The following is a 24562-nucleotide window of genomic DNA, read 5'->3' on the forward strand; positions in this document are numbered from 1 at the left end:
ATATAGATTAATAAATTCAAAAAGGGATAAAACTCTTTTACAAGAATTTTGTAAAAAAAATCATAAGGGAAATTTCTATTCCCAAGAATATAATTATACGTTTATATTTATATAAGGGGCATTACTACAGAATAATAATACCACACATTGGACTTCTCAAAATAAACACATTTTTTTAGTACCGAATGCGAGGAAACACAACCAACAGAAGAAAACCCCCCCTTTCTTTTAAATAACTCAACTATGTATCGACTGATTTCGCGATTACTAGAATGAATCTAGACTCCGCTCATCAGCATAGTATTGTTTATGAAAAACATACAAATAAACAGAATTCTCACCTTACCAAAAATGAACACTCTCCGTAAAGCAAAGGGAATGAAGTTTATCTGTATAAATCTTCAGCAAAGAAGTGGGAAATACAACTGGGTTGTCTTGGCACATGTGTTGAGACAGGAATAAAACAATTCCGCATTGAATATATTCCGTGTATATATTTGATTAATCGGGAAGAGATAGCCACTAAGAACAGCAATGGCCCCAAAACTACTCTGTGAGTCCACTCACTATTAATGTTTCCAGGGCAATGAACCCATTGGCTACTACTGCTTGACCTCTGTATTTTTAAAAGTCATATAGCTACTCCTCCAGTTTTCCAACTATGCTGAGATCATGCAGTTTGTGACATATTCTTTATCAAAGGCCTTCATAAAACCAAAATAATCAGAGCCACAATTAAATGGTTGCACAACTGTTTTAACATCAAGTCTTCATGTTGTAGGAGTTGTGTCAGACACCTTTTTCCTGGTCAACAAACATGTTGGATGCTACTTAGTAGCTAGTAGCTGAGTGTAGGCTTATTTCATCAACAGCCATCTTAGTAATTGACTGTACAGTTGTAGTAACAAAGAACACAACTGGTTTACTCATTTGCATGTGGGGAGGTGGAAACACTTTTGAATTGCTTGTTTAGTATTTCATTTATACTTTTGGAGTCTATGATTAGGGAGTCATTTTCTTGGAAGTGTGGCCCTACCTTGCAATGCAATGAGGCCAATCTTTAGCAAATTTAAAGAAAGCTTTAGGATTTATTATTATATTTTCTATAATCCTAGCTTCTTCAATGGAGTATTGCACATCTTTCTCTCTGGGAAATTTGTTATTATGCAGGTTAGCTTTTCTCTGTAGGACAAAATATATACACATGGTTTGCGTTACTGACATGAATTAAGTTTCATGTTGATATTAGATGTGGAGAAACATTTTTGAAAATTCTATCTAAGAATCTCTTTCTGTATTGATTTTCAGTTTGCTTTGTACAAGCTCAGACTAGAATCTAGGTACTTCTTATAGCCTGCATGTCTGCAGCTTCCTTTGGCCCATACATTGTCAGCTCTACTATACTGTGATCCAAGACTAATGTTGGTATCACTTTTACATTGTGAATGATTTTCATATTAGTTGTGAAGCAGAGACACAGAATATTGTTTACTCTGGTTAGGTGGCATAGCACTAGCTCCATATATAACAGGGTGACCTTGAGCAGGATTTCTGCTTGTTTTTGCTCACATCATCATTCCTGAGTGGTCATTAGATTATTTAATATTGAGTAGGTTGATGCTTCCTATAAGATGTACAGTTTGGTTAGTACTTCTATTTCTGTGAGGCAGTTTTCAAATCTCTTCATATAATTTGGAACATTTGGTGGGCGACATGTAGTACATAAGTGAAGGAGTGTGGCTTAGTGGTGAGGGTATTTAGCTTATGGCTGTAAGGTCATGAGTACAATTTCTGGCAGCATGTCGTGTCCTTGAGCAAGACACTTTATTTTCACATTGCTCCAGTACACTCAGCAGGCAAAAGTGATTTGTATCTGTAAATGAAAGGGTCAACTTTACTACATTATGTGTCATGCTGAATCTCCCTGAGAACTATGTTAAATATCAAGAGCAGGCTGTTCTATTGATCGGATCAATTGGAACCCTCATCATGCCTGTAGTATGTAGTATATACAACTATTTTGATTTGTCTTACATGTACTATTAGTGTGTCACATACTAAATTTGAATATAAAAGCAGGACCAGAGTTATGAGATCTTCACAGCTCCACCATGACTCCATTCTTTCCTGTTAGTTTGTAATACAACATATTTTGGTATGTGTATTTCTCTGTCAGCTGTCAGATATGTTTCAGTGAGTGCCATGCATACAGCTTGATTGCATGTAATAAGCTTCTGACATTTAATAAAATTAGTATTATATGTAAATATAATGTGTCAGTGAAAGGACAATATTTGTGGTAGCCTTGTGTGTTGGTAGGCATGGCTCTGACTTTGAATCTGATGTAGCTTAATCTGTTAGCTGCCACACAATGTTTTGTGCTATGCTCCTGAAACATTTTTATTGTTCAGCTGTTGCCTTTTTCACTACATCTGAGTTAAATTGGTTCTTCATAGTTCTGCACACTAGAGCTGTGTATTTTAAAAAAAATATACACAGTGCCATGTGTACTTTGATGACTATTTTTCTCATATTACCTGCAAGAGGAAGTTGTTGCTTTGTCAAGTATACTGTGACAAGGCTCAGGCGCACAAAACAACAGTTTCCACTATCTTCTCCATGCCAGTTATCTTGCAGATAAAATTTATGGATTATCTGTATGCATTTCTTTTTGCTTCTTCCACTTTATTATATGTCAACATTGTTAGAGATCTTTCTTTCCCCTGCTTTTGTTTTTATTTTGGGGTTATGGCTAGTGTTTCTTAGTTTAGCATGTTTCTGCTCCTGGTAGTTCTTTATGATGTTTGTGAGAGCTTTAGCTACTTTTTTTAGTCCTCTTGATTCTGTAGCTGTCTTCATTGATGGCTACAGATTTGGTAGTACTGGTATGCCTTCTTTGTTGAGCTTTTCACTTGTGACTTCAGCTTGGTTCTTTCTGGGCTTTGCCGAATTAGGGGGACATTTGCTATTCATGTTTATGTTTCTGCCCTCATCTTCTTTCTCTGTCATTTTTAAGGATACCATCTGGCATGTTCACATACAATCTGACAAATGCATTAGAGAAGAATTTGTTTTTCCTTTGTTCCATTTGTGCTGTAGATCTGACAGATCTGTTGCTCTTCAAGGTTGTTGCAAGGATCCATGCCAATATAAATATTTGCACTTTCACATTTTTCCAGTTTCATGATAACTGAGTTGTTTGTCGTAATCTCTTCACTGATGGAATTTATGCATGCCTGCATAGCATTAATAATGGAGAGAGAGAGAGAGAGAGAGTAGGGTGAGACAGAGGAGAATGAGTAATGGGAGAAGAGTGGAGAGCCCCAAGTCTCTGTCACCATTATGTTGTAGGACATGAGCAAATCTCTTCTTTTCTGCTTCTGCCCTATCAAGATAAACCTGATGTCTCACTTCCTTTCAGCTTTCTGATATAATTCTTTACTATCCCACCCCCACAACTTTTCCAGTCTTTTCAGACCCACCTCTTCTCTTTTATGACCTTGTCAACATCACTGTTTCACCACCATGTCACCCTAGGTCTAGCAGAGGCTTTGCTCTAACCACAGATTTGGTCTGTCGCCCTCAGTAGATTGTCACATAGGAACTTCCAATTGTCCTCTATGTTGCATGTTTCTATCTCTTCTTCCTTCTCATCAAAGACTTCATTAAGAACATCTTTAAATCTTAGTCCATTTGAAAGATTCTTGAACTTCCACAACCTCTTTTTCCATATCAGCTTGCATCTCTGAATTCTTCTGACCCTAAGCCTGAAGTCACTAACCACTAGCCTATGCTGAGTTGTACATTCTTCACACAGGAAAGATTTTGCATTTATGAGCATACATCTGTCCTTATGTCTGGTGAGAATGTAGTCAATCTGGCTAGTGTTCCCACCAGATTAATAAATGATCAGATGGTTGGCAGGTTTCCTGAAGTTGATATTGCAGATCAGTAAACCATGGGCATCACAAAACTCCAGCAGCCTTGTTCTCTCCTCATATCTAGAGCCAAAGCCATAGCTTCCATGCATACCCTGAAATCCATCGGGATGTCTTCCAATATGTCCATTGAAGCTGCTTGCCATGATGAGAATATTATATTTTTTTTCGTCGCTGAGGGAGTTCTCAGAAGGGATTCATAGAAGTGGTCCTTCTGGGTATCTGCGAGACTGGCATGCAGAGATAACTGACACTGTTACATCAAACATGGATGTTCTTAATTTAATAATCCTATCACGTACTCTGACAACTTCAGTCACCTTATCCACCCATTTCTCTGTTAGGCCGTCATTGCTGCCCACCTAGAAAAACTTGTATCTATGTCTCTTGCATGTAAGCAGTCTAGTTGAGGCTCCCCTCCATCATACATCTTGCACACAGCATACATCAACATGCCTCCATTCAAGCATTTCAGTTATCTTTCCAAACCTGCCTTTCATTGTGTCAACACTGATTGTCGATCACAGATCTACAACATATGCTATTCAGACTGGTCACAGCCAACTACTGGTGGCAAGTAGAAAATATATTTACATTCTGTATATTTTAAGGACTATAATAATCTGTTTTAATTATTCTATATTGCATATTTTCTATACTGACTGAATGCATAATATTTTTTTTTTTTACATAGACTAAATCTGTATTTTCTGTACCTAAAGCAGCTTTAATTATAAAGTGCTTCACACCTTTCTGATACACACCAGCTACAATACTGATCATGTAATCACAGAATCAATGAAATTTTATAGAAAGATCCAACATACCTGTCAAAGCTATCAGTTATGGAACAATCATTATCTTGGGTGTTGCTTTTCTCAGAAACATGATTTTTATCTATTGAGAGAGAAACAGAGAGATATATGGAAAACTGTCATCTTCAATAATGTTACAAGGCAGTGTGCTTGTAATGCTAAGGTGCTGGAGTTCTGATCACTTACTTATGCTGACAGAAAATTTTGTTTTCCCTCACTGCCTATTCTACTGATACAACAGGTGGCAGTGGAGAAGCCTATACAGAGTGGATTAACATGGTAAAAATAGCAGCCAAATTCCTTAAAACTATATATCTTTATGCATTAAAAACGAAGAGCTCATTGGACAATGTAATCCTTGATACACAAAAAGATAAAAATTGGTTTAAGATGGAATACCTTTGACCATAGACTTGCTCAATCAAGGCTTACCTGGGGCTCCCGACAACAGAAGCCAATGATGAGAGAGCTTTTAACTTTTAACAGCAAAATCTCCCTCACCATTTCAAAAAAGGAAGGGCATTCTTTATATGAAGTCCTATATATACTATGAATAAATCATGGATGATCACAACTTTTGGCTACATATCTGAGGAATCAGGGCTGTCCTGCAACTAAAGAACAACATCCACATTTGATCTACAGAACTAGCAAGCTTCAAAGCCACCTTGCCATAACTTTCTCTCCTCCTCTCACTACCCATACTGTGGCCATCCACTGTCAAACACTACATTAAATCCTCAACTAAACCCCAGTACAGAAATTTGTCAAACGTTCCTCCTTAACATCTGATTATCAGCCACATCAATGTTATATGGCCAGTGTTCCTCACAGTGGCAATACTGGCCTGCTGGTAATTACAATTTTTTTACGTCTTCACGTGCAGCAATATTAAAGGGAGGCTAACTGAGAAGATAGTTTTTGTATGTGGTAAATGCTCAGGTGCTATAAACACAGAAAATGTGCAGAGAATAGCTTCTGCCACATTCCAGGGAGAAAAATTAGAAGTAGTTAATAGCTTCCATTACCTAGAGAGCAAGTCAGTAGCAGGGGTGGATGTTCTGAAAGTGTAGCTGCTAGAATAAAAATAGCCTGGGCAAAGTTCAGAGAGCTCTTACCCCTGCTGGTGACAAAGGGCCTCTCACTCAGAGTAAAAGGCAGACTGTATAACGCATGTGTACGAACAGCCATGCTACATGGCAGTGAAACATGGGCCGTGACTGCTGAGGACATGCTTAAGCTCGCAAGAAATGAAGCCAGTATGCTCCGATGGATGTGTAATGTCAGTGTGCATACTAGACAGAGTGTAAGTACCTTGAGAGAAAAGTTGGACCCAAGAAGCATCAGTTGTGTTGTGCAAGAGAGATGATTGCGCTGGTATGGACATGTGGTGAGAATGGATGAGGATAGCTGCGTGAAAAAGTGCCACACCCTAGCGGTTGAAGGAACCCGTGGAAGAGGCAGGCCTAGGAAGACCTGGGATGAGGTGGTGAGGCATGACCTCCGAACATTAGGCCTCACTGAGGCAATGACTTGTGACTGTGACCTTTGGAAATATGCTGTGCATGAGAAGACCCGGCAGGCCAAGTGAGACCAAAATCCAAGGCCTCTGCCAGGGATGTAGCCAGCCCACTTACGCATAACATTCCTTTATTGGACACTAAACTCGGCTTGCGAAGACCTGTTGAGGCAAGCTAAAGCGAAATCATGATGGCACTTGTGCCAGTGGAGCACTAAGAGCACCGTCCGAGCGTGATCATTGCCAGAGCAGCTGTCTGGCTTCCATACTGGAGGCACATAAATATCACGAGCGTGATCGTTATCAACGTCGCCTTCCTGACACTTGTGCCAGTGGCATGTGAAAAGTCATTTGAGCGAGATTGTTGCCAGTGCCGATGGACTGGCTCCTGTGCAGATGACACATAAAATACACCATTTCAAGCGTGGCCATGGATCGTTACCAACGTTGCCTTCCTGGCATGTGAAAAGACATTCGAGCAAGATCGTTGCCAGTGCCCCTGGACTGGCCCTTGTGCAGGTGGCACGTAAAATACACCATTTCGAGCGTGGCCATTGCCAGTACCTGCCTGACTACACTCTCGGAGTGGTTGGCGTTAGGAAGGGCATCCAGCTGTAGAAACTCTGCTAAATCAGATTGGAGCCTGGTGTTGCCTCCTGGTCCACCAGTCCTCAGTCAAATCGTCCAACCCATGCTAGCATAGAAAGCGGAAGTTAAACGACGATGATGATGATGATGACGGTCCCGTACGAATCAAAGAGAGATAGGGGGAGAGAGAAATACTGATGCATAGAGAGTGAGGCAGAGGGAGAGAGAGAGAGAGGGAGAGATGGAGAGAGAGAGAGAGAGAGAGAGAGAGGTACAGGCAACAGTACATCACGCGGGAATAAAGATTCTTTGGGTATTTCTAGAACAAAGTTGAATGAAGACAGCAGTGCCTAAATCGTGAGTTTGAAAGCTTAAATCGGTAAACATATTTGAGTGAGAATTAAATAGTAGTTTCTAAGGAGAGAGAGAGAGAATTTAGACAGGTTTAGGGTTACAGGAGCGATAACTTTAAGAAAGTAAAGAAAAAGCGATAACTTGAATGAGGTAAAGCAATAAATAAATAAGCATGAATTTAAGACAAAGCAGAGAACGAGTGATGTTTACATGGAAAGAAACATATTGATAATAGAGAACGGATGGGGGGGGGGGCGTGAAAGATATGGATATGGATATGCTAGATTAAAAAATAGTTCTTAGCTGGTCATATTGAGAGTTTGGTCGTAATTCTGTCAGTAGAGAGATTTGTTGGCGATTTGGATAAGGTCGGAAATTGAACTGATTTATATAGAGTAGGGTCACGTACGAATTGAAGAGAGATAGGGGGAGAGAGAAATACTGATGCATAGAGAGTGAGGCAGAGAGAGAGGGGGTACAGGCAACAGTACATAATGCGGCAATAAAGATTCTTTGGGTATTTCTAGAACAAAGTTGAATAGTATTACTATTAAACAACAAAATATACTTATGCTATATTTCTGTCATGAAACTGTCCAAAGCACCCTTTATACAAGGGCACTTTGCAAAATGAATACATAAATGAGGTCTCGACCTGATATCCTTTTGCAATTTTTCTTTTTTGCAGCGAACACGGTATACAAACATTTTTCCTTCCATTTATTTTTTCCACTTTATGGAAGTAGATATTTTCTCTGTTGACATCCACCTCAGTTAATTTTGCTTTTCTCCCAGTTCTGTGTCTTTCAGAAAGCACAGAACTCACATAACTGAGATGTGATGTCAATCCGAAATTTCAAATGGTCATAGTCATTTAGTAGCGGAGGTACCTTGTGGCTATTTTACATAAACAATATATGAATTCACTAAAGTTAGACATAATGCTGGAGATATATGGATCACCATACCTTATATCAGGATTCCAGTAGTTTCACAGTTGAGGAAGCTGCTTGATACCAAACATAATGTCTATAGCAAAAAAAAGCTCACATTTCCACATTATCAGTTGGTTGCCATAGTGGATCAGGTCTTCCACAAATAGAAACTATGCATTGAGCATATTTGTTTCCTTCATAACTGTTTCAAAAAACTTTACAGTAAAAATAAAAATAAATAGTTCAATGGTTGAGCATCGGGTGGTAGACTATATTGTGGACTAGTCTTTTCTGTGAAATCAGGAATTGTGGTTGATGTAGTAATCTTCAACCATGTTGCCATAATGTTTTCAATATCATTTTCATCACTTTCATTATCAAAATCTTCCTCATCGAAGATTCATAAATGTCAATATGATTTGTCTGAAGACAAATCACTGTTGTTTTCATTTATGTTTTGTACAGCATCAAGAGTAAAACTTTCAAAGTCAGAATCGCTACCTGCTGATGCCATATCATTAAAAATTAAGATATACACTTCTCTTCAAATGTTGAAAAAAACCACGAAGTCTCAAGACTTGCACCATATTTTTACTTGAATAAAGGCAGGAAAGGCTTTATCTCACAGTATTGAATTCTCGTAGCTTTGAGATAATGTGATTTGTTTACTTTTTTAGCAATTTTGTAGAGGAATTAGATACGGCTGGATTTGGCTGGTTCAAACACATAAGGGGAATCATTTTCGGCTGGTTTTGGCCAGTCTAAACATAAAAGGGCTAAATTACTGAGTAATCCAACCCATACATATGAGATCCATGCACACATAGCAGTACTGTCCTAAAGCTGTACATTTAATCAAGCCATGAATGGTTTAATTTTATTAAATACAATATAGTAGGATACTCAATCAGGACATCAAATCAGGCAACAAAGTAAGGTAAAAGTAGAAATGAAAATAAACACACATAACAATAATGAATAAGTAAATAAACAAGGGTGCTAAAATAATCAAAATAATAGCTAAGAACTAACCTCCGATTAGCACTTCTTCTGGTTTACCATCCTCAAACTTATAACTATCACTTGGAACTATAATCATGGGTTCTGTGGGACCAAATTTCTTAGATGCAATTTCTGCTGGTTTATCATTGGTTGGTTCATCATTCTCCAAAAGAAACTCTGTCATACACATGCTTGGAGACAAACTACCATTATGCAAGGAATCAGTTACAAGTTCTTTAACAACCCTAATTCCATTATTTCTTGACCTATTTTTAACACCAGCATGTTCGGAGGAATCTTCTGTTAACACATCATTCATTTCAGAAGGTTGCATAACAGTTGTAGTGTTCCAATTTTCTGGTGGTACTGTTTTATCAGGATCTACTGGAGAAAAGGGATTTGGAAGACAATTTTCTTTCACATAAATTTTTTGTTTCCTTCTACTTTCTTTCATTAATCTACGAGACTGATTTTTAGATGTACTGACCTTCAGGGCATTTTGACTGACTATCTGAAATGGAGACAGATTTCTCACAGTTATTCTCTTTTTAGGTTTTGGAGAGTTTGTTGATAAATCAGATTCTGTTTGATTCTCCTCAATTATTGGAGAAGCTATTAGAAAAGATGACATATCTGGAGTCTTAGAAGAAACTAGTTTTTTTTTTGAGGTAAATGCTAAAGAAACTGGTCTTGTAACCTCCTGTTTGGGACTAGGCTCTAAGCCATCTTCTTCCAAATTAGTTTGACAAAGATTATTAATGTTTTCAGTGTTTTTTACTGAATTTGAATATGCACAAATGTATAACATCTGATCATCTAAATCTTTATTTTTATTGTCAGTAGAATTACAACCTGATCCATAACTACAGTCAGAAAATAAGAAACTTTCAGGACACAGAGTCTCCTTTGAGAATAAAGAAACTTTTTCAACAGTTTTCTCTCCAACGGTTTGAACATTTGAGTCTAGAACAAAGTTTTTGCCATATTCCTGGTTACTGCAGTTGCTGTCAACAGCTTGCAAAAATTTGTCACACTCTTCCTAAAACCAAGAAAAAAAGGGGATAGATTTTGATACAATTTACAACTGACCATGTAGTTTCATTGAAAGCTAATACAAAATGAATGATAGTGCCCCTTTTAACAAAATAGTCTTTTTTTCAACCAATTGTTCACAATCTAATTCTTTTAACCGACAATTCACAATCAAATTCTCTTTCAACTAATACTTCAATCAACAGTTCAGTCTAATCACCTTTCATCCAGCAGTTAGTCTATGTCTAACTCTCTTTAAACCAGCAGTTCAATCTAACTCTCATTCAACAAGCAGTTCAGTTTAACCCCTTCAACCATCACTGTCTTACTACCTTTTAATCAATAGTTTATAGTCCAATTCTTTAACTCTTTCGATACCAACCTGGCCGAAGCCAGCTGAGCATACCCATTGTTATTTAAATGTGAATTTGAACACAAATCTCATTAGTACATTCATGAAAACACGTGATTTCACTGTGTAAATAGTGGAGTTATAGTATCCAACATTGTTTGACGTGATATCTTAACTCAGTGAATTTTGGGAGATTTTTTCCACATTTTTTCTGCATCGATATTTTTTTAACTTTGAAAATGGATAGGAGTTTCGTGCTATCAAGCAGTGATTCCAAATTTGAGGGTTTTTCAATGGAAGATAAGAAGATATCGAGAAAAAGAATGAGTGAAGTACAGAAGCATGTGGTGTTTGAGATAAGGGCATTGTTTGCCATAAATATTATTATGGGTATAAGACAATTATCCAGGATTACAAATTACTGGAGCAATCAGGAACCTTTCGTAGATAAGTATGTTTCCAGTATTATGTCATGAATACGATTCGCGAAATTGAACCAGTATTTACATGTGAGAGACAGTAGCAGTACCCTAGTGTGTGGAGAACCAAACTTTGATCCCTTATTTAAAATAAGACCCCTCATTGACTGTGCTCAAAATGCATATAAAACACTTTACAACCCTGACAGATACTTATCCGTCAATGAGGGCATGGTGGAGTATAAAGGAAGGGTATACTTCTGACAGTATATGCCCAGAAAGTCCACAAAGTTGGGTATCAAAGTTTGGAAAATTTGTGAAGCAAATACTGGGTACTGCTGTGGGTTTAGTTTTTATACTGGGAAAAGAGACAACTACATTAGTCATCATGGCCTAGGGTACAATGAGGTCTGGAATTTATCACTTCCATACCACAACCAGGGCTGTATATTATTTATGTTTTGACTGATTTTTTAGTCTGGTCAAACGTGTGGTGGATTTAGAAGCTGTGACAACATATACGTGTGCTACAGTAATTGCAATAGAAAAAGGCTGCTGTTGGATATAAAAAAGCAAAACTAAAAAAAAGAGGTGAAATAATCCAACGGTAGAAAGGAAATCTGCTAGTGACCACATACAAAGTTAAGAGGCAGATAAATTTTCTAGCTACCGGTGCACAACCATGTATAGATGAAAACTGCACCCCATTTGTGAACCTCAATTATAACAGGTACATGGGAAGTGTGGATCAGCTGAACCAAATGATGTGTTATTATCTGGTTGGTAGACTGGGTAATAAATTGTGGCAATACCTGGTTTGGTATATAGTAAACATGAGCATTGTAAATGCGTTTATAGTATATACCAAATCAAGAGGGATTTGCAAATGGTGCAACCAATCTGTGGTTCTGAGCAGATGTAGCAATGCAGTTGAGGGCAGGTTATTTCTCCCCCAAAAATAAATAATTGCAGGAAGGAAAAGCAAAACCTGCCAGAGAAATATCCCTCTGAGTTCAGCTCATCTTCATAAATTAGAAAAAAAATCGGGGGTTGCAAATGGCAGTGCTGTGAATGTCTACATCAACAAAGAAAAACTCCCAGTGGACGACCAGTTGAAACTTCTTTCCAATGTGCATTCTGCAAGGTTGCGGTATGTAGAGTGGGATGTTTTACAAGTTTCCATGATAAAAATATTGTGTGGTTATTTTATATATGTATGAATAGATTGTATAAATATTTTCAAATTTACTTCATTTTTACTTTTTATTTACTTATAATTTTAATTTACTTATAATTTTGATTTACCTGTAATTTTAATTTGCCTGTAAGGTGAGTGACAAATTTTGATTTAATTTCTGTCGTAAATCTTTATTATCAATGTTCTTGTGTATTCATGTATGTGTGTGAGTATATTTCATTTAGTTGATGTATTTAATTTTCTAGTTTTCTTCAAAATAAATTCCATTATTTCATTTTATTTTACCTGTTCTTATGTGCATTAAATTCAACTGATAATCTAGTGATGTGCACAATTCTTCCATATTAAAATTTTGTTGCATACTTAATTGAATATTAGCTGATGACTCATTTTCTATGGTGATGTTTAAACAAAATTTTAATATTTTTTATATTTTGCTCAGTTTACCTGTATTTACCTGTAATTAGAGTTGCTTTGAGATAAAAGTTATGCAATAGACTTGATTAAGAATCTTTTCTTCAATTGTGTTCCAAATATCACATTATTATGTTGATAAGTAAAGAAGTTACAGTTGTTTAATGAAACTAGTCTAAATTCATGATTATTTTAGAATTTAATTGAAATTCAATCGGGGTGTATTTTGGTCAGAAATATAGTAACAAAAGGGTTAGATTAACAGCTCACAATCAAACTCTCTTTCAGTCGACATCTTACAGTTCAATACCTTTTCAAGTGACAGTTCACAATCTAACTCTTTCTGCAAACAGGTTACAGTCTAACTCACAAAACACAAAAGTTCAAAGCCAAACTCCCTTTCAACAAAATTTCAACAACAGCTCATGCTAACTTTCAACCATTCAAAGGATAACTTTCTTTCAACCAATAGTTTTCAGTCCAAAACTTTTCAACTAACAGTTCACAATCTAACTATTTCAACCCATAAATAACAATTTAATTTAATTTCAACTAACTGTTCACAATGTAATTGCCTTTCAAACAATGCTTCTTTATCTAATCAGCTTTCAACTGAGTCGAAAGTCTAATTATCTCCCAATCAACAGTTCACCGTCAAATTCCTTTTCAACCAACAGTTCAGAATTGAACTCACTTTCAACATCCGTTTAATTCCATGTCAACAAGCAGTTTACAGCCTATTTACCTTTTAACTAACAGTTCAATGCTTAAATCTCTTGTAACCAACATTTCACACTCTCACTCTTTTTCAACCAACAGTTCATAATCTAATAATCTTTCCATCAACAGTTCACAGTTTAATTCTATTTTGATTAACAGTTCTCAATCTCTTTTCAGCCAATACTTCACAGCCAAATTCCCTTTCTACCATAGCTCAGTATCACTACCTTTCAACCAATTGTTCACAATCAAATTCTCTTTCAACCAACAGTTCAGTCTAACTCCCTTTCAGTCAACAGTTCAAAATATAACTGTCTTTCAGTTTCCAGTTTAATTTCCTTTCCATCAAGTCTACAACCAAATTCTTTTTCAATCACAGCTCAAAATCCAACTACCTGTCAACTAATCGTTCACAATTTATCTCCCTTTTCAACCAACATTTCACAGTAAAACTTTCTTGCAACCAACAGAACAGTCTAACTCTCTTGCAACCAACAGTTCACTGCCTGATTCCATTTCAGTCTAATTCTCTTACAACCACCACTTCACCATCTAACTTGCTTTCAACCAACAGTTCATACTCTAAATTTCAACCACAAATCAGACTGCCTTTCAATTAACAGTCCACAATCAAACTCCTTTTCAAGCAACAGCTCACAGTCTAACTACATTTCAACCAGCATTTTGTAGTCTAACTTTTTCAACCAACACTTAAAAGTCCAACCCATTGAACCAATAGTCCATGACCTACCTCCTTTCAACCAATAGTTCACAGTCTAACCACCTTACCACCAACAATTCAGTCTAACTCACCTTCTACTAACATTTCATTGTCTCACTAAAGTTCAACTAACGGTACACAATCTATCTCTTTTTTAACCAATAGTACACAATCCAACTCTCTTTCAATTAAAACTTCACAATCTAACCCTCAACAGTTTACAGTCTATCTTTTACCCAACATTTCAAAACCTAACACACTTTCAACTAACAGTTCCCAATTAAACTCTCTTATAATCAAAATTCTACATCCTAACTAAATTCCAGCCTACATCATCATCATCATCATCGTTTAACGTCCGCTTTCCATGCTAGCATGGGTTGGATGATTTGACTGAGGACTGGTGAACCAGATGGCTACACCAGGCTCCAATCTGATTTGGCAGTTTCTACAGCTGGATGCCCTTCCTAATGCCAACCACTCCGAGAGTGTAGTGGGTGCTTTTACATGCCACCGGCAAGAAGGCCAGTCCAGCGGCACTGGCAACGACCTTGCTCGAATGTCTTTACACGTTCCACCGGCACAAGTGCCAGGAAGGCGATGCTGGGCACAGGTGCCATCACGATTTCGCTTGCCCCAATAGGTCTTTGCAAGCCGAGTTTAGTGTCCAATGAAGGAGACAACGTTGGCATGGGTGCCAGTCGTCGAATTTAGTTTGATTTCACTTGCCTCAACAGGTCTTTGCAAGCGGAGTCCAATGAAGAAAGGTACGCATAAGTGGGCTGGCTACATCCCTGGCAGAGGCCTTGGATTTAGGTCTCATTTGGCTTGCCGGGTCTTCTCACGCATAGCATATTTCCAAAGGTCTCGGTCAGAAGTCATTGCCTCGGTGAGGCCTAATGTTCGAAGGTCGTGCCTCACGACCTCATCCCAGGTCTTCCTGGGCCTACCTCTTCCACAGGTTCCCTCAACTGCTAGGGTGTGGCACTTTTTCACACAACTATCCTCATCCATTCTCGCCACATGACCATACCAGAGCAATCGTCTCTCTTGCACAACACAACTGATGCTTCTTAGGTTCAACTTTTCTTTCAAGGTACTTACACTCTGTCTAGTATGCACACTAACATTACATATCCATCGGAACATACTGGCTTCATTCCTTGCGAGCCTACGCATGTCTTCAGCAGTCATGGCCCATGTTTCACTGCCATGTAGCATGGCTGTTCGTACACATGCGTCATACAGTCTGCCTTTTACTCTGAGTGAGAGGCCCCTTGTCACCAGCAGAGGTAAGAGCTCTCTGAACTTTGCCCAGGCTATTCTTATTCTAGCAGCTACACTTTCAGCGCACCCTCCCCCACAACTAACTTGATTACCTAGATAGCAGAAGCTATCAACTAAGTCTAGTTTTTCTTCCTGGAACGTGGCCAAAGTTGTTTTCTGCACATTTAACCTTCTCATAATCAACAGTTTAATCAAGAGTTTGTAACCTAAATTCTTTTCACCCAAAGGTTAAGTCTAATTGTCTTTCTGAGTTTAACCCTTTCAACTAACACTCCACAGTTTAACTCTCTTTCTACTAATGGTTCATAATCCAACTACCTTTTGGCTAATAGAATACAGACAATTTTTTTTCTAGTCAACAATTCAGTTTGCCATTCACCCACTGGAGCACAGTTTAATTCTTTTGCAATCATAAGTTCACACCCAATTCCTTTCCAACCATTATTTCCTGGTCTAACTCTCTTTCAACCAACAGTTCACAGCCTTCCAATTTTTCAGCCAACAGTTCACAGTCTAATTCCATTATTTCATTTTCAGCAACAGTTATCAGTCTAATCCTTTCAAACAACAGTTCAGTCTAACTCCTTTGCAACCAATAGTTCACAGTTTAACTATCCTTCCACCAACAGATAACAGTCTAACTTTGTTTCAGACAACAATTCTCCATTTCACTCTCTTCAGCCAACTGTTCAAAATCTGAATCCTTTTCAACTCACAGTCTAATTACTAACACTTCACAGTCTAACTTTCTTTCATCCAACAGCTCAAAGTAAACTTTTTCAACCAGTTCACAATTCAATTCATTCAACTGAAAGTTCAGTGTAACTCTCATTCAACTAACGTTTCATAGAGGAACTACCTTTCAATCCCATTGCAATGAATACTTCATTATCTAATTCTTTCTCAATCAAAATCTAAATCTCTTTCAACAAATACTTCAGCATAACTACATTTCTAGGAACAGATCACAGTCTAACTCATTTGGAACCAACAGACCAAACAGTAATTCTGTTTCAACCATTAATTCAACCTTTCAATGAAAAGTTCAGTCTAAAATTCTTTCAAACCACAAACACAATACAACTCTATTTCAACCAAGATTTCACTGTCTGATTCCCTTTCATCAACAATGCACAATCAACCAAATTTCAACCAACAGTTTACAATCCAACTATCTTTCAATTAACCTTTTTGATACCAACCTGCCTGAGAGTGTCCCTGGTTGTATGATACAAATTTCCTGTTTTAAAGAGATCTAGATTAAAACCATCCATTAAAATTTCATATTAATTGTTCCAAACACCAGCTTAATAATGACAAAGTTATTTTACTAAATTCTCCATTATTTTCAGGATTGAGTGAAACAGAAGGTAATGTATTTAACTATGGTAACTAATGCATTAAACATTCACTAATAATTTACAATCAAACTCACAATCAACAGTTCAAAGTCTATCTTTCATTTGATAATCCACAGACCAGTTACTTTCCAACCAATATTTCAGTATAACTACCTTACAATGAGCAGTTCAGAGTTTATCTTTCCTTTTAACAGTTCACAATTACACTTGTATTCAACCAATATTCCAGTCTAAGGGTCACACTCTAATGCTCTTTCAACCAACAGTTCATCATCTAACTCAAATTCAGCCAAAAGTTTACAGTCTAATTTTTTTTCAACCAGCACTTCACAGTAAAATTTGTTTTTAACTAACAGTTTATTAACTCTTTTGACAAATAGTTCCCAAAGTAAATTACTTTTAATCAATAGTTCACAATCTAACTCCCTTTTACCCAACTGTTCAATGTAATTCCTTTTTAACCAATATTCCACAGACTAATTCCTTTTCATGCTACAGTTCACTGTCTAACCTCGTTTCATGCACAGTTCACAGTCTCGTTCTCTTTCAACTAACACTTCACAGTCAAACTTTCTTTCCACCAATACACCAATGGTTCAGAGAACATGAACTTTTATCCAACAGTTCACATTCTAATTCCCTCTTATCCAATGCTTCAAAGTCTAACTCAGTTTCAACTAACAGTTTAGTGTAACTACTTTATAATGAATTGTTTAGAGTCTTTCTTTGAATAAACAGTTCACAATGACACTTTCAACCTACAAGTTGCAACCTAAAAGCTCTTTCAACTAACAGTTCATTGTGTAGCACAAACTGAACCAAAAGTTCACAGCCTAACTTACTTTCATCCAATAGTTCACAGACTAATTCCTTTTCAACCTACAGTTCATAATTTAAATTTTTTTTAACTAACAGTTCAAAGTCTAACTCTCTTCCGCTGTTTAACTCCCTTTTACCCAACATTTTAGTCTAATTCATTTTCAACCAACAGTTCAGTCTAACCAACATTTAACTCCTTCTCTACTAACAGTCCAGTCTAATCTTTTCAACCAATAAGTCACTCTTTAACTACTTTTCAATCAACATTTCACAGTCTAATTCTTTTTCAACCAACTGTTAACAGTCTAGCTTTGAATCAATTCATAACCTAATTTTTTCCAGTCAATAGTTCAACTCTAATCCTTTTGACCAACAGTTCCCAAACTAACTTTCAAGAACTAGCTGAACACTTTAACTCTATTACAATGAAGTGCCCAGCAGTCTAACTCCTATTTCAACCAACTGTGATCTTAAATATAAGCTAGACAGTTTTATTTAAATTTAAATAGCTGCACACATTACTGGACCAACTGTATTTTACATCCTGATACAACTCCCCTAATCACAACCACATAGACTACAAAATGATATACAAATTGATTGACTCTGGGATAACAATATTCTGTCAGTGACAAGAATTGAAATCACAATCTTTGAGTTAAAATTCTATTCATTGAGTGAATAGGAAGGGATCAGTTACATTAAAATCACCATTGCTTAATTGGACCTGAATCAATATAACATGGTGATAAAATGATTGATCTTCTACTAAAACACACAGGAAGGATTCTAAAATACTTTTGAAACGACAACTCTTTGGCTATATACATTACATGGGTTCTCCTGACTCATTATTATACAAACAAAATGGTTCATACAATGCTTTGGAATATCATAATGCATGGGACTATGTGGGAGCTTCTACACTGTCAATCAACTTGCTACAAATAGTGGGAAAATCACTTTCAAATCATACCCTACTGAAAAAAAAAAAAAAAAAAGGAAGGAGAAAATGGATAGTGTAGTTTTAGATATACTGTCTGAATAAAAGATGGACAATCATAGTTGGAATGCCTTGATCAGGACTGACCTGGCTTTAAACAAACAGCTATTAATAAACTCAATAAAATGCTTTCATTAATATGTCCCCTTTAAGCTACCACAGCTTCACTTCCAATTGGGGTAACACTCATTTGTGGTAATGACTAATAAAGATCAATTACAAAGGTTAAATCAGAACATTAGCAAATCATTATTACAAATAGAAGAAAAGAAGTTACCTGTGAACTGACAACCTTCCTCTGTAAGGATTTCAATTTTAAATAATTACGTTTTTCATCATCAAGGCTCTGCTTAGTGGAAGAACTGAAGAAGACAATAGAAAAAAGAATGAACAAATTTTCAAATTTAGTGAGGTAGTTAACATAAAATGATTCTAAACCAACACTTTTGTACAAGCCAACAGGGAGCCTCTACAAGGTTACTAAACCTACTAGAAATAGAAATCAAATCTCCCTCAAGAAGTGAAATAGTATTACAGGCAAGATAACTGAGAAGGTAGACATCATATGCAGCAGACGTATAGGGCCAATAAGCACTAAGAGCTTGTGGGAAATAGATTATTTCAAATACCTAGACAACTCCCAAAACATCAAAGCTTTTGCTACCTAGGTGATTCAATTAGCAGTGGTGGGGGGTGTTCTGAAGGTCAGAGCAAGAACAAGTTGGGAAAAGTTCAAGAAGATATTTCTGATGGCACCACAATGCTTGTCTTTTCAGAATGAAGGGTAGATTGTATGATGCTTGTATGCAAAATGAGAGCCTAGGAATCCAAAGATTTATGAAAGAAATGAAGTAAGAATGCTTTGCTGGAAATAGGCACAAATAAGATACAAAATGAGCTGAGAGAAATATGGGATATAACAGGAACCAGACAGTGTTCAAGAGAGAATACAGTGCTGATTTGTGCATGGGCTGTGTATGGAGGTTGATAGCTGTATAAAGAAGTGCTAAGTATTCAAGTAATAGCACTTGTGGAAGTGGGAGATCCAGGAAGACTTGGCAAAAATGGTGAAGACTCATCTGAAGTTGTTGCATCTCAGAAAGAAATAACAAAGGACCATACTGATTGGTTATAACCAGTGCTGGAGAAGACCAGCTATATAGGCTTGGCAAAACATACATTAAAACAGAAAGGAGGTGCAGTGAGAAAAGCTGGGATATATGTCTACAATTAGGCCTTCTAATTATTTGTATCTAAGTTACCAGATGCTAACTCTCTTGTCAATATCTATATTCTTTAAACTCTCTATCAGATTTTCTCCTATTCAATGTACATTGCCACCTGTGAGATGAAAGAAAATATTGGATCTGTCCATACTCAATCCCTTCCCTCTACAACCAGTTTCTTGGTACTCCTACCCTTCCAAATCACAATGCTTGTGTTAGAAGGGATTATAGTGGATCTTTTGATACTTGATATACTCCTCTTACTTCATGTACTGTTTCTCAACACACCCTCTTCCTTTACTGACGTTCATCCTCTCTACCTAACATTACTCTTCTGTGCTGTTAACCTCCTCTCCCATGTCCCCTGGTCATTGTTTATTGGCATCTATCACATGATCTCCCTCTCACACACACACACCAACAGACATGTAGCTGCTTTAGTGTCTCTCTTTTACCATATGATACTTGAGTAATGAGAGTTACATCAGATTTCTTCCACTAACAAATATTATGTTCACTAGCATTCCCTTTCCCTTAGGTCACCTCTTTATTGATATCTCTTACTCTCTTTACACTTCTATACTGCTAACAGCTATTTTCTCATCTTCAGATCACGTATTTCTGACATCTATTACACTCTTACCACTACTAGCCATCTTCTGTTTTCTCTCACACCACCTTCTACAATTACAGTCACTCAGAGCATCTTGTCACTATTGTCTCCCTGCTGTTACTGTACCTCTTCATCACTCTTATCACTGATTCACCCATTTCTCCTTCAAAACACAGCAACTTCTCTAGTACTGATGCCATGATAAACTGCAATAAGTACACTCAGTGAACAGCGGCACATATTCCAGATGTGCTAGCTGTGCACCCATTGAAAATGCCAAATTCATTATAAATATTAACCCTTACTCATTAATTTTAATCACAAATGTTAACAGCAAACTTTTGTAATACCTCTGCTTGAAATTTTGGTAGCTCTGAGTGTGGCAGCACACCCAATACAACCATCACCATATGCCACTGTTAGTGAAGTGGTTGCTATAAGGAAACTATGCTAAAAGAAAATATACAAGCAAGGCATAGACTCTGACTTGTTTCAGACCATTACTACCTATTTTACTTATGCTAGCATAAAATGATGAGTACTAGATGTTGGCAAAAATAGAAAGGAAAAAAAAACAAAAACAGGGTGTTCACTGCTTTGATCAGGATTGAACTAAAACAACTACCTGTACTGGCTCTACTTTCGCCACCACCACTATTAGAAGTATTGTTCAGAAGTTTCCATAAAATACAGAAATAAAGTTGACCTACCTGTCAAAAGACTGGTCCCTACAAGTTGCAGCCAGTTGGTTATCTGCCAAAATAACAGTATAAAATAACTTAATAAACCACCATGAGACAAACAACTTTAACAGAGTAGACTATAATTTTCCATGACTCGATACATTAATTGTAGTTGCAAGAGTGGAGAAAGCTACACTATATACATCACTTTATAAGTAAGTCTTCAACATTTAGAACCAATGTACCCAATATGAATGAATTTTCTCTCTCCTGCTCTCTCACATATAGGCATAGCTATGTAGTGGAGTCACCAAAATGTGATATGTTTTTGTTTAGTGTCGGTGCGATAGGCATGTGTTTTCCTGTGAAATGACAAAGTGATAACTGGTTTAACTATAACATTTTTTTTATTTGCTGGTGTCAATAAATAATATTTGCCACTACATTCAATTTTGGCAACTTGCTTCGAGTTGCTAGAAAAATGATGGAACCAGGATACATCTGGAGTTGATGTACCCTAAGACTAGATATGTTCGTGTGTGTGTGTGTGTGTGTGTTCGTTCTTTCATCTTGAATAGCAGGCAACAGATCTCTGTCTCATAGTAGCAGAGCACTGATTTCGGTCGGCGTGCATCACAGTCTCCGTCTGTCTGTGTCTCTCATGTCTTGTTGACCACTCTATTTATAAGAATCATGGCCGCTAGAAGGACAGACATACTGCAGCAGGCTTAGTACCTAAGTAGGCCAGTTGCTGTCCAGTTGAACTTCGCTTGACATCTATGAGGTCGAAGGTTAAAGGAAGGACAAAGAAAACCTGCTTTTCGCGCCTGTTGATCAAGGTGTTTGGACGACCGAGAATTCTTAGATTCGGTTTCGAATCTAGGCTTGGAGAAGGAAGTGTTAATTTTTACTTTTTACAGCTATGTGATTAGGAAATCTGCTTCACAATCACACAACATCTTACATGAGTCTTTCTACTTCAGCTTCAGGTTGACCAATTCTTCATGAGTGAAATGTGGTACATGGAAAATGAACAGAAGCCTGACAATGTGTGTGTGTTAAATTGATACCATTTTAAAGCATATTTTTAGGATAACAAACTGAAAAGCATACATTTTAAATATAGTTCATTATTCAACAGCTCTTTCATTAGTAAATAAATGCTATTACTTATATAATTAATTAAGATATATAATTTAAATTAATTTAAAACGAGACAGAGAAAAAGCAACAAGGACAAGGGAAAGAAATATATATAGAAACCTACAAACATATATATATGTACATAAAAGTAAGCACACACACACTAAATAGAGTATATTGATATCAGTACATATTCCAATGAAGGCTCACATGCATACTTATGGAAGTATTTACATTGACATATATAAGAGATCAATAAACATTAACAACCATAGGTCATCATCATCATCGTTTAGCGTCCGTTTTCCATGCTGGTATGGGTTGGACGGTTTGACTGGGGTCTGGGAAGCCAGGAGGCTGCACCAGGATCCAGTCTGATCTGGCAGTGTTTCTACAGCTAGATGCCCTTCCTAACGCCAACCACTCTGAGTGGGTGCTTTTTACGTGCCACCAGCACAGGGGCCAGAGGTGGCTGGCAACAACCACGATTGGTTGGTGTTTTTTACATGCCACTGGCACGGAAGTCAGTCAAGGTGGCACTGGCATCAGCCACATTCGGATGGTGCTTTTTACATGCCACCGGCACAGGATCACAACTACAATTTCCATTTGATTTTGATTTTGATGTACTTGACTCAATAGGTCTCCTTTAAGCACAGCATGTCACCCTATGATCCAAGGTAATTTTGAGTGGGCTGGGGCTGGTTATGTGACACTGGTGTAGGTTTCAGCTGTGAACTCACTTTATTTGCTGGGTCTTCAGTCACAGTATATCTCCAGAGGTCTCAGTCTTTCATCATTGTCTCTGTGAGGCCCAACGTTCGAAGGTCATGCTTCACCACCTCATCCCATGTCTTCCTGGGTCTACCTCTACCCCGGATTCCCTCCACTGTTTGGGAGTGGCACTTCTTCACACAGCTCACCTCATTCATCCATAGTAGATGATTATACCAGTGCAAACGTCTCTCTTGCATGCTACATCCGATGCTTCTTATGTCCAACATTTCTCTCAGGGTGCTTAGATTCTGTCGTGTGTGCACACTGACATTACACATCCAGTGGATCATGCTAGCTTCATTTCTTTTGAGCCTACGCATGTCTTCAGCAGTCACGGCCCATGTTTCACTGCCGTGAAGCATGGCAGTTCGCCCACATGCATCATACAATCTACCTTTCACTCTGAGAAAGAGGTCCTTTGTCACCAGTAGGGGTAGAAGCTTTCTGAACTTTGCCCAGGTTATTCTTATTCTAGTGGTAACACTCTCTGAGCATCCACCCCCACTACAAACTTGGTCACCTAGGTAGCAGAAGCTATCAACTACTTCTAGTTTCTCCCCCTGGCATGTGATGGAGTCTGTTTTCTGAACATCTGTGGTGTTTATTGCCTCTGTGCATCTGCTGCACCTCTTATGTGTCCATAGCTTACACTGGGTACATCTTATGGAGTTTCTACCTACACCTTTTCTACAGATTGAGCAGGGCCACCTACCTGAAGGGGTATGTGATGTGTTCGCCTTCCTACTAACTAGAACTTTGGTCTTTGCAACATTGACTCTAAGGCCCTTTGATTCTAATCCTTGCTTCCACACCTGAAATTTCTTCTCTAGTTCTGGTAGTGATTCTGCTATGAGGCCAGGTCATCAGCATAGAGGAGCTCCCAGGGACAACCTGTTTTGAATTCCTGTTATTGCCTGGAAGACTATGATGAATAAAAAGGGACTGAAGGCTGATCCTTGGTGGACCCCTACTTCTACCCGGAATCTCTGTATAGGGCTTGTACAGCCCTTATTAACCATTTGTCAATCCCCAGTTTCTGCATTGACCACCAGATAAGGGATCGGGGGACCCTGTCAAAGGCTTTCTCCAAGTCTACAAAAGCCAAGTATAGGGGTTTATCTTAGGCTAGGTATTTCTCCTGCAGTTGACATACCAGGAATATAGCATCGGTGGTGTTTCTACCAGGCACAAAACCAAACTGCATCTCATCTAAGCAGACACTCTCCCTAATTATTTGGGCTATGACCCTCTCCGTGACCTTCATCACCTGATCCAACAGTTTGATAACCTTGTAGTTATTTCTATCTAAAGCATCACCTTTACCCTTGTAGCAGTTGACTATGGTGCTGCTATGCCAGTCATTGGGTATGACTCCATCATGAACTACTTGGTTTACAATGCGGGTGACTAGGCCATAGCCCACACCACCAGATGTTTTAAGCATCTCAGCAGTGTTCTTGATGGGCCAGGGGCTTTTCCTGGCTTCATACCTTTAATTGCTTTATTTACCAGGGTGCTGTCTATTTGGATAGCTCATCCATCTACTGGGTCAATATTTGGCAGGCTCTCCTCCTCCCATTCATTCTCTACATTCAGTAGTCTTTCATAATGGCTTCTCCAAGCCTCTTTCTTTTCCGAATCAT

The 24562-nt window shown here is 37.8% G+C and overlaps 1 protein-coding gene across 3 annotated transcripts in view; it reads right to left on the reverse strand.

Moving 5' to 3' along the window:
* The window catches only part of LOC106880552 (uncharacterized), a 64101-nt gene that overhangs the window by 8049 nt on the left and 31490 nt on the right, over positions 1 to 24562 (reverse strand). For all 3 annotated transcript variants that reach the window (XM_052967289.1, XM_052967288.1, XM_052967287.1), the window contains 4 exons: positions 21027 to 21069; positions 18755 to 18839; positions 9182 to 10190; positions 4766 to 4835 (listed from right to left, as the gene is read on the reverse strand). In XM_052967289.1, the coding sequence (XP_052823249.1) occupies positions 4766 to 4835; positions 9182 to 9959 (848 nt within the window). In that variant the 5' untranslated portion in view covers positions 9960 to 10190; positions 18755 to 18839; positions 21027 to 21069. The remainder of the gene's footprint in view (positions 1 to 4765; positions 4836 to 9181; positions 10191 to 18754; positions 18840 to 21026; positions 21070 to 24562) is intronic.

The sequence above is a fragment of the Octopus bimaculoides genome, chromosome 4 (assembly GCF_001194135.2).
Source record: "Octopus bimaculoides isolate UCB-OBI-ISO-001 chromosome 4, ASM119413v2, whole genome shotgun sequence".
Lineage (NCBI taxonomy): Eukaryota > Metazoa > Mollusca > Cephalopoda > Octopoda > Octopodidae > Octopus > Octopus bimaculoides.